Below are 12,388 nucleotides of genomic sequence, written 5' to 3'. Positions count from 1 at the left end.
GATGCGGTTCTTTTTTATAGATAGATTCATTCAAGAGGAAGGTTTATATGTATAATACTTGCTCAATATAGTAGAAAAACACAGATAATTTTAGAGGTTTCTGAAGTGATGTCGTAAATAAGCACATTTTTTGGGCTTACATTGCAAACGCTGGCAGAACCCTACGAGATAGATCAAAATAATGTACTACAGTATTGTACACCTTAAACATTTTTTATGCTTTACTTTGTACGAGAAATAATGGCTTATATTCGAAGCGATTTTAAGCAATACAGCATTATCAATATGGCCCTTTACAGCATGTAATTTAAATGAATATTTTCGAAGATATTACAGATTTAAAACGCAGGGACTAACTGCGAAAAGGGGAAAACTGCGAACGTTATAAGACATTCTGTAGTATGTTTAGTATCAGCATTGCACCCGTGCGAAGCCTGTGCGGGTCGCTAGTAATAAATGATATAGATAGGATGGTGACTATTTGATAAATGGTTACCTCTGCTCGTAAAGCCAACATTGCCATGCTCATAACAACAACTCAAGTTTGACCGACCGTCGATGATTAAATTAACTAACACTATTGTTGTTTCAATTGCCTCTATATACCTACTTCTCTACCTGCACACAACTTCAAACCTTCTCCTAAAGAAGGTAAACATTTATACACCGTTACTGATGAATTTGACATAGTGTATAGTACATCATGAACTAATATAATAACCATTTCTGAGTCAAGCATTCGAAAGATGTTTTTATAATTATACTGTATCTGTGTTCACACTGGTGGTTGGTACTCAAAAATATCCATTTATCAGATATTATTAAACCTGGCGTTCGATGGCATTATTATTTTTATAATATTTAAATAGTTGTTTTGATTTTGAGTGATATGGATTGTTTTTACAAGATTTGATAAAAACATATAATGCACCCATTTATTTATTAAAACCTTTTTATATTCACTACTATCTACACGTCCCGGCTTCAAACGGGTACAATAAGGATTAATATACAACTTTTAGATTTATGAACAAACATAAATATAACATTAATTTTATTCGATTGATATTCTCGGCTTTTCTCTGCTTTAATATGCATATACATATAAACCTTTCTAGTAAATCACTTTTTTTGCATTAAAACCCGTTACGTAGTTAAGATCTAAGCGTACAGACGGCGGGCCTATTAATATATCAATATTATTAAAAAAAAAATACATGATAACGAAGATAAGAAACGACGTTAAGTCATAAGCGACGTTACTGAGTCAAATTTAACCACTCCACCAATTCCTAAATGTTTTTAACAAACTAATATTCTGTTTATGTCTGAATGGTTGGTGGTCAAACAATCAACCACCAAAAGCATTCCCAAGAAATATCAGGCAATCTGTAATTTAAACGTTGCATCGAACCTACACAAATGAAATTAGACAAAACAAATTATGAATACTGAACCTATCAAAATAAAGAACATAACTATCCACAAAATATATAAGATTATTTGCCTAATTGATAAACGCGAAAATAATTGCTAGCCCAAATCCAGCAGATAATAAACACAGTCACCCGGATTGGAACCTTCGTTTTTCAATAGAGATGTACGTGTCCAATCCATTATGCCCACTAAAATAAAGAGCCAGATTTATTGTATTGCCTTTTTGATGGACATTCCTTTGTTCCTTGAAACTCGATTTAAGCTCTGACTATAAGAAATTAGTAGGCACTTAGTTTACCTTTACTCGTAAGTAATATGTCTGATTTAATAAATAATTATAAGTACTGCACTCCTAACACGAGTATTTCTTTAAAGTCTACTAGCAATAGCTCATTTTAAGGAATTACTAATATTCATATTTACCGTCCAATTAGGATTAGGAGGAGTGGGGATAAAAGTAGCCCAAGGTGTCAGAATCGAACCGGCCCGTAAATTCGTAAACCATTGCGCTATTCTGTATCGCCGTAATCGTATAAATAAATATTCTTTTTTTAATTAAGAAATCTTTAATCGGAGTTATGATACTTTCATCATGATGAAATATATTTTATTTTAATTAAATATATTTAATCATGACGTTAAATAAGTAAATTAATGTAGGAATGTTTTTATTTATACCTTTTTAGTAAATATTAATTTAATAATATTATTATCTTTAATCTGTCCAGCTAAGTCTGGCTCAAAACGTTAACACATTGCGCAGAAAAATGTGTATAAAAGTACAAAAAAAAAGTGACGGGAATGGAACTGAAAACTCTTTGTGTTCCTTTTATATGAGTATTTAAATATATTAATTCGTGACAGTTCTAGAATATATCCAAGTTTTATAATTCTCGACGTTAAACACATTTGCTTATGAAAATCGTATATTCTCTTTAAATTAATAACAAGAGTCATTCCCATTTCAAAACAAAAGGATAATAGATGGAGTTACTGTTTGTTTTAACTGCAGGGTGTGAACCAGCTTGGCGGTATTGTTTTAAGTTTAACATAATACATTCAAACATATTATTATCAAAATGGTGTTATTTTATTCTAAGTGTTTATATACATAGTTAAAATTTGTTTTAAATAGCAGCAAAACAATATTAGTTCTTATGAAGTAAATTATAATTTTATCCTGTTACAATTAACTATATTTATTTTTTATAATTTGATGTATAAAGTTTTATTTACAACGTAATTTATAAGTTTTAAAAATATTTATATAATACATACAGATTATATAAAAGATAATAACAAATTAATTGTAATAATGAACGAAGCAATAATGACTAACTATCTTTATTTTTAACCTTAAACGTCAAAAAGATAACCTAAAAATGTAACTGTTTCCGCTGGGCGCCTTTGTTTAGTTCACAACATTGTTCGTAACATAACAAATTATTTATCACTTACCGTTTTTACTTCACTATTAGATGATTTCGCGGTTGACATCGCCTTGATCATCCTACTGGAATTATCCAGAAGGCACTTTTGGATACTCATAGCTCCTTTTTCAACACTACACACATTAATTCACATCATTGGCATCACACTAAACACGTAACCGAAACACAGCACTATTAGTGACCCATTACTTTTTCTGAACAATATTCACATTTTATAATTATAGTTGCAAAACTCGCGGCGTGTTAGGTTATATCCATTGATTTGACGTAAGAAAGTTTTATTTATACGGAGCGCGAACACACGTGCACACGTGATCGCGAGCGGGGCTCTACTGATGTGATGCGTGTTCCGTGCGGTCACCGCGGCCGGTGACGACAGCTGACGCTAGCGCCCCCTGTCTCCGGATCCCGGGCAAACAAAGGAAATATTGTTTAAACCCTAGCCACACCTTGAGGGTTAAAGTATCATACCTATTTAAAAATATTAAATAACAAAAAGGTATTAAAATTGTCTTTTAATTACAAAACACAATTCGTACAGTGGCTCTTGTTAACAGTGACGCGGAAGGAAATGTACGAAATATTTTATATAGATACCTAAGTACTAAGCGATATAACAAAAATATACTTCATATTGCATTTACTCAATATGCATGGATAATAAAATCCTATCATTTATTTTATCAAATAAAATTTGCACAAGTATGTAATATGTTAGATTAGGTAAAAAGATTAGATTACATCTGACATTGCAATGGCGGCTTAAGTTAAGTGGACGCCTTTGATTATCTATATATCTACAATCAAGATAAACTGTCAAAACTGAAACGCGTCAAAAAAATAGTGGCAACTGTTGGCCACGCACACGTCACGTAGCTGACGAGCACACCGAGATAATAAAGATGTATCATATTGTATGTTATACTTCTTTTGTGATGCGACACTATACCTAAATATAGGTAATGAGAGTTAAATAATTGGGAGCCGACAAAGTCAACATTAGAAATGCAAGAAACATACACTTCTACATTAATTAATAAATTTAATTTTTGCACAGTTCGTAATATTTAGAACCAGTATCATGCAGTTAATAATTTCTAATTCTTTTACGATTATTGCATTATTTTTTCCTTAAAACATTAAATGCTTGAGGGATTCTTGGCCGACACGTCCTCCGGAAGGGTTAATTGTACTATTATCTAAATTAAAGCGGAATCCATCGAACAGAAAGTATTATATATGTATATCTCACATGAATCAGAGGCACCTATTTAAAGGCGAAGTTTTCAAGGTACTTTACTTAACTACGGCTTACAATTAGAGTACCAACATTGTTTTATGACCGCTTCCTACTAACTAAAGTAGGTTACTCAACATTGTTTTCACCAAACACGCGACAAAGAATTCACTAAATAATTATATACTTTTATGAAATGAATCATATATTATACGCTCGTTGTCACGTGACTTGGTTAAACTAATATATTACTACTAGCAGTTACCCGCGGCTTTGCTCGCCTGAAAGTTGAATATATCTATAGATTAACTTAAAATATTACGTTAATTTAAGATATCTTTGTAAACCACATTGGTATACCCCTTAAGGTAGAATATCCAGAAACGCTTAAATACGCCTCTACTCATTATTAATCAATATTCCAAAAATAAAGTTTCATGTTAAACTTAAAGAATGACGGACTTCCATGCAAACTTTCAACTCCTATTTCACCCTCTTATGGGTAGAATTTTCAAAATCCCTTCCTTAGTGCGTGTCTACTCAAATAAACGATCCTACTCACCAAATTTCATGACCCTAACTTAGTTTACGCTCGGCGATGATAAATCAGTCAATCAGGACATGCAATATTATAAGTAAAGAGGCTTATTATTGTACTACCGAAATGTAATTAGTAATGTTATCACTACAAACTACGGAATGGATTTTCATACGGTATCTACCAATGGTGTGCAGTGTGGAGTGCTTTATGAGGACGGTTGTTGTATGTGATGCTGTAAGTTTCGGAAAAAAACATATCAACTGGAAGCTTTACTGGCGTGTATCGCGTAAACCAATAATATTATGTATTACAATATAAAGCTTTCATTATAGCCGTGTTAAGCCGGGACGGTTGAAGTCTGGAGAGTTTATGGCTATAGTAACGGCCTGTAAATGTCCCATGGCTGAGCTAAGGCCTCATCTCCCTTTTGAGGAAAAGGGTTGGAATTTATTCCACCAAGTTGCTCCAATGCGGGTTCGTGGATATACATGTGACAGGGTTTCATTGAAATTAAGCACAAGCGAGTTTCCTTACGATATTGTCCTTCACCACTAAGCGATAGATGAATAACAAAAACACATATGCCTCGGCTTGAACCCGCAATCATTGGTTAAGATGCAGGAGTTATAACCACTGGGCCATCTCGGCTTATTTTATATTATATATTAGAGAAATGTTTTTCCCTTTTTATGTTGTCGAATGAATAAGATAAACATGCTATATTAATACCCTCTTGCTTATTCCCAGGGCGCGGCTAGTGGGGCATACGAGGCCTCCTCGCCCGAGAAACTCGAGTAGCGCTAAGCTAGGTCAATGGGAATCCTGACTCCCTATTATTTACGATCAAGTTGTACTGAAAATAAACATAAGTATCTTCTTTTCAATTACTATTGGACTTAACCAATCTCTAATAAATACTTTAAAACTTTTCTAAGAGAAGAAATATAAGAAATTTATAAAAACAGCAGACACGAACACACACACACGTTTATATATAATAATAAAAACATAATGAATGCGATTGAATAAATTAATATTTATGAATAACGTAATTATTCGATTTGGATGTTATAATTACTTTTATTTTTTTCATCAGTAATAGGCTTGTTTCCACTAATAATAAATCGGATGGCTTTGAGTTTCTAATGATTAACCATGATAATTAGTAAAAAAAAAAACAACTTTTCTACAAAAATAATAAAAGATTAATTATATTTTTGGAAAATAAAATCGACAAAATGAGGCATTTAATCACGTGACATTAAACACCAATCAGAGTTGCGTGACGTCACACCTCGCGAAACAAGCGCGGAACGCTACGTTGTTGCTATCAATTATCATTATGGCAGATAAACTGGGGGTAGTACTTGGTTCTGGATCTTTCAAACACTCTGCGATTATTGACAAACTTTGTTTTTTCAACATATATCTTCTTGGCATTCGAACTTCGTTGGTATACAACCTGGTTTCATGCGCACTTGTGTCTTTACCCATAATATGATACTCTGTATAATTAGTCATATCATTTGGCAACTAAAAAAATAAGAAGAGTTTGAATTATTACATTTTATAAAACGAAAATAATATTTTAACTCAAACAAATCATAAAATCCTATTCTAGTCCTAACATTTTATAGGTTATGTGTGATATATTATATTTGCTAAATTCATTTCTTTTACTATACATTTATAAATAGATATATCAAGTTGTATTTAATACTTACATCGAAATGATCTTCACAGAAATAAATTGTGGAATTAGTTGACAAAATAAGAGCATCTTGCCTCCATGCCATTTTTAACCACTTTCGTATTTATTTATTGTTTGGTACGTATATGAATAATTTGTCTGGCGTTTTTATCGTTGTACTTTCACATTGGGGCACCATACAGTATTTATAACACGAGGAATTCATTATTTATTAAAAAACACAATTGACTGTCATACACAAACACGGCTGTTTCGCGAGGTGTGACGTCATTCAAGACGCCATGACAGTCTTGGCCTTTTTCGCGGTCAATTTCAAGTTCATTTCTAAAAACTCAAAATACTAACATAAAAAACCTATTATTCTTAAAATAGTATATTTTTGGGGTGAAATAGATGCTAAGCTATAGTTTTAAACTAATTTCCAAATTTTGTCAACTAGCCTATTGTAAAAAATATATATTGAAATAATATCAGACCAGCCGCGTATTAATAAGATACTAAGAATATTTATTATATTACTAAGAAGACAGACCACTAATTCCTCCACATATATATGTATTCAATTATGATAAAAAGAGAAAATAAGCATAATTACAGCGAAATAATTTATCTAGGTCACAGAGTCTGCAATGTGCGTACACTAGAACGAGATATATATCTTTTGTAATAATAAAAAAAGCTAAGAGATTACGATAATGTCTCGCAGAGCAATTACTCGTAATTCGGAATTTGAGAAATATAAAAAAATATATATAAATATATTTTTGTAGTTTTAAGAATTTCTTTCTTTTGCACATGAGCTGAGCAGTTCTTTTTGAAGTAATAAAAAAAAAAAACAAATAAATATGATATATATTTGGCTCACGACAACACTAAGATATCTAATTTTTAAAAACGTATTCGTTCAATGTGACATTTGACAAAGTTGTAAGGACGAAGAAAAACTCGCGGACGCATCCAAAACACACACGACGATTCCCCCTTCAATAAATATCACTTATCCAAAGCGAGTATTAAATATAACATGTAAAAATATGTACATGTAAATAATATACATGCCACAATATTCAGCCATAGGTGACATCAATGTCCCGTGTTTCTTGAAGCGTTTCAATGTTCGCTTCAACCTTGACTAATCTTGAGACGAGACTTTGATGTATTCGTTTGATAACGATAAGGCACATAATTAACGCGCACAAGATTAATTGCTGGTGTGATATTAAACCATTCATCAGGAATTTAGATTTTTTGCTCCGAAATCGTATAGATCAGACAAAAAAGTTCGAATAGTTTCTATTGTATTTTTGTCTTAAACTTAATAATGATAGCAACCATCTGAATCATTGGATTTAAATTTTTACAGAGATAAAGTACTTTAAACTGTCAGAAAACGCACACTTTTTTTACAATCAATAAGTAGGGCTTTGTGCACGCCCGTTTAGGATCAGTTAATCTATCCAATTTTCTATGTTTCGGTATTTCTATATAAAAAAACAGTGACAGGTTTTTGTAACTACAAAGTTAAGTTCGTCCAAGATTGCACGAAAAAACTTACACAGTTTCAAAGTCAAAGACAGGTCATTGACCCTATCTTACTTTAGTGTTAGGGTAATAGTTGCGTGCCATACAATGCTATTTAGCTTAAGCACACACATTCGCGTTAAGATAAGGTCATTACGATTCACTTGAATATTAAACAAAACTGTTTCTGTGTTAAAAAAACACAAAGTGAAAGTTATATGAAGAATATGTCTCCGTTTAAGGTAATTGCTACTCGATTATTTAATTAATTATTAAATATTCTACCGCCAAACAACAATAGTTTGTATTTTTATTTTCGAGGATAGCATCCACAGGACATAACATCCTAGTACTTAAGGTTGGCGACTCATTGAAGATGTAAGGAATGGTTAATATTTCCTACAGCGCCAATGTATATGTACCGGTGACTACTTACCATCAGGTTGTCCATTTGCCCGTCCAACTAAATAAATAAAAAACAAAATTATAGCCCGTCATAAACTATTAATAAAATTAGTCACAATTCACGAGGGAGATGTAAAATATTTTTACACAAAAGGAACTGTTTGAATGACGTTGACAAATTTTGAAACACCGTTAAATACACACGTGCATGTCGGTAAACCTAAACACCGATATACGGTTGTATTTAATCATGGAAATTTACCGGTTATAGGGGATTGTGTCCTGATTGTGGTCTGATTAGTTACTACTCACTTTTCAATTATTCCACTGCGAAACAATAACGCTTTGTTTTGCTGTTCCATCTACGTGGTTCTAACCATCAGTATTATTGTATAAGGCACATAACATCTAACATATGAGTTCCTACAGTTACTATATCTGCTTGCGAAGGAGACCACTTGACATTTTTTTTATGATATAAAAGACAAACGAGCGGTTGGCTCACCTGATAGAAATTGATCATGGACATCTACAAACCCGGAAGCTTGCAGGGGCATTGCCGGCCTTTTTAAATGTTTACATATATATCTATTAATGGGCCGTATAATATATACTCACTCTGCCGCCCGTTGAGGTTTTATGAGTGGCCCAGCTGACAAAGAAGTTAATATAAACTGTCAACCACTTTAAATTCAACGTTTTTAATTTTCGGAAATCTCATTAAAACTAAAGTTTTGGATTGTGAAAACTCTTTTAAAATATTCTCAAGATCGCATTGTGGCAGGATGATACCCTAATTATGCTGATAAGATCATCCAGCCACCCGATTAATTGTGATTTTAAATTAAAAATATTTTACCTAAGTTTATTTATGTTGCTGACCGTGGCACCTGGCTACTTCTTATTCTCTCTTTTTTTAAAAAGATTTTATATGTTCAGCTATAAGTGAAATCATAGTCACAGCGAGGTCTCCGAAACTATGTCTCCGATAGACGTAAATTTTACATAATTGGTCCTTTCGCGACATAGCCGCTCATTGAGAAAGGATATTTGATAAATTCAACTTTGATAAACGAGGAGTTGTTACGTTGTTTGAATTTTACCAGTAAGAAGTTGAGACGGACAGCTGGTAATGCTATATTCCCGCTAGGTAACACCATCTAATAGTAACTAGTGTGACTAAGTACTAGTGCTGTGCTATGTACACTCGGTATACAAATTTTGTACAACGCGATCGATACCCGAAAACAAAGTGCCCTGTTTAGTGCTGCTAGCTAGCAATTTATCTACGCCTTAAATACCGAGGTGTATTTATCATAACATTTCTAACTAAATTTCAGGACAGTTCTTATAAATAATGTGTAATTTCAAATTCACATGGAATATTAATTTTCTTTAAAAAAAAAATCTTTTATAAATATTATAAACTTCAATTATAATAATAAATAATATTATCATATAAGATTTTAAATTAACACGGTTATTTTTATTACTAACAGTATCTAAAATAATATTATCGTTTAAAAAATCTAAAAAAATACGTGTAAAGAATAACAGGATTGGCCAGGATCGCCCGGATACTGGGACAAAATTATTTTAATGTCACCAGTCATTAGTACGTAACGCCAATTATCTGATAATATATATTTTGGCAACTCATTTCCATTATTAAAGTAAAAATTAACTTTTATAAAACTGTAAGTACGTTGAATTTTTGTTTGTATTATTTTGGTTTTATGGTTATGTAATTGAGAACATGAGTTTTTTTTTTGTTTTGTTATTAAATGATTTAAGAAGGTGTAAGATTCGGAATCCTAAATATATAATAATTAGTAAGTTCTTTAGACGTCTTGAAGATGAAAATAGTATTAAGAAGTCCCGTAACATACTGGAAAAGCTATAGAAAAGAGGAACTATAAAAGAGGAACTATATTTATATAGTTCCTTTGTTTTTGGCTACTGGATTGACGCAAAACCTGCTCATCATTTTTAGGAACCATTTGGAACTTCCATATTAATTTATTTTCAGAATGCATATAGCCTTTGTACTATAATTATATGTTGCAATTTTACAAGTTAAACCTTATAACGTCAAGGTAATTGGAGAGAAAATTGCCGGTCCGGGCGCTTTCCAAGCCAACGCTGCAAAAAGTATGGATTTGTAGAATTGTAGGTATAAAGATTGCCACGGTATATGTGTATCTTTAATAGATATATTAACGTTATAATTTCTTTGATTAAAAATTAATAGATAGTTTAAATTCAATTTATTTTTTCATAAATTGCAATTTTCATCATAAATAGACAACATATTACTTTTAAGCGGTATTCTATAATAAATGTGTTAAGAGACGAAACTTCACGGCATTCTAATAAACCGGATAAACCGTGCGGTTGGCGAGTCCATCGTGAGGTAGAGCGAAACTGAGCAGTACCCGAGACTTTCAGACTCTGTAGACTTAACAGATAGGCCTTACGGCAATTTTGCAACGTGCAACGACTTCACTACTCATGTTGCCCTCTCTGAATCTTGGATCACAATCGCCCTAAACAATCAAATTTTATTCGTAAAGATTAAAAATTAACAACCTCGTTTTGCGGTAGATATGGAATTTATTCTGTAAAATTTGGAATATAAGGAATGCTCCTGTCTTTTCTTCTTGTCATTTCGAAATCATCACCACAGACTAAGCCCTAATTTATCTTTTTTTTCTTTAATTTCGTATTTCATTTATTTTCTTAATAAGATTTTCACAACAAAAACTATATCGACATAAGATCCGCTTTACAGCGTTAATCGTTAGATTGAAACAATTGACATTCAAACGTCATACCGTATTTATTCGAAAGATGTATAAGATACAATTTTTCAGAATTATACTAACGTGTCGTGAGTAAAAATTTAAATTCCACGAACGAAACCGCAACGGTTACGGCTTATATGAAAATATTTTTTATTTATTACACTGCATACCTTTCTAAGCAATATAATAATTGAATTTTAAACCAAATTTCGCATCGCACGAGAAATTCATTTCTATAGATTCTGGATATCCAACGTTACTTTAACAACATAGACGAGATCTTCCAAGTTAGCACGTTCTTACTTAGTTTTCAACTTTTGGTAAAATACCACATATTATATGACATACATAGGTATATTATATATTTTGGATAGGTTTCGGATAGATCGCCAGCAAACAACACTGATTGCATCCGAGCGCTTGTTGTACTTAAGGCGAGGCTGGTACCCTTACTTTATTAATTTAAAGCAATTTTAACAATGTATCTATATAAGATTTTAAATTAACATGGTTATTTTTATTACTAGTAGTATTTAAAACGGGATATTTACCATGTTTTTTATTTTTATTTGTTGGAGCTCGATATTTCGACATTATCTACGAATGTCTTGTTCACGAGTTTGTGTTGTAGTCTTGTTGTCTCGTTTTAAATACTGTTAGTAATGTGTCTATAGCTTATTCAAAGGAATAAAGATAAACAAACCTTAGATATACGTATTTCATGCGACTCGTTAATAGCTCAGCTAGATTGTGCACTACTAAAAGTTTTGATTAATATAATGTCTTTATTAATAATACAATAATATTTCACCTAACTACTCACTTCCAAAGTTACGGCAACAGTTTCGTCGACGTTCATAATGACATTTATTCGCAAATACACACTTTAATAATTGATTAGTCGAAGATATATCGCGTGAATATTAAATCACCGACACATCATTAATTATGAATTCTTAATTTAAATTGCTCTGTTCAGGTTTTTTGAGCCAGTGTTATTACAATCACAATGAATATAACATACATGAATCCTTGGTTAACGGGGCATTGACGTGAATGACTGCGAACGTAAGGACCAGTTACCAGGTGCTTATTTGCCAAAAAAAAAAAAACAATTTATCAAAAATGATATAATGAATAAGTGTTTAGTAGGTAGGTATCACCCATCAGATATTCAACCGCCAAACAGAAATACCGTATATTGTACCATTGGCAATGTTAGAAATAAGTTAATATTTCTTATAGCGCCAACGTCTATGGTGGTATTTACCAGAGCGCTTA

General features: G+C 32.1%; 1 protein-coding gene across 5 annotated transcripts in view; it reads right to left on the bottom strand.

The window, feature by feature from the left end:
• Positions 1-3,214, bottom strand: part of LOC125070203 (transient receptor potential cation channel trpm) — a 277,870-nt gene extending 274,656 nt beyond the window's left edge. For all 5 annotated transcript variants that reach the window (XM_047679956.1, XM_047679958.1, XM_047679957.1 and 2 more), the window contains exon 1: positions 2,896-3,214. In XM_047679956.1, the coding sequence (XP_047535912.1) occupies positions 2,896-2,985 (90 nt within the window). In that variant the 5' untranslated portion in view covers positions 2,986-3,214. The remainder of the gene's footprint in view (positions 1-2,895) is intronic.
• Between the last annotated feature and the right edge of the window lie 9,174 nt (positions 3,215-12,388).

Source organism: Vanessa atalanta, chromosome 17 (genome assembly GCF_905147765.1).
Source record: "Vanessa atalanta chromosome 17, ilVanAtal1.2, whole genome shotgun sequence".
In the NCBI taxonomy this organism is placed as follows: Eukaryota; Metazoa; Arthropoda; class Insecta; order Lepidoptera; family Nymphalidae; genus Vanessa; species Vanessa atalanta.
The sequence above is the reverse complement of the archived record's forward strand: the minus strand, read 5'-3'. Positions and strand labels throughout refer to the sequence as shown.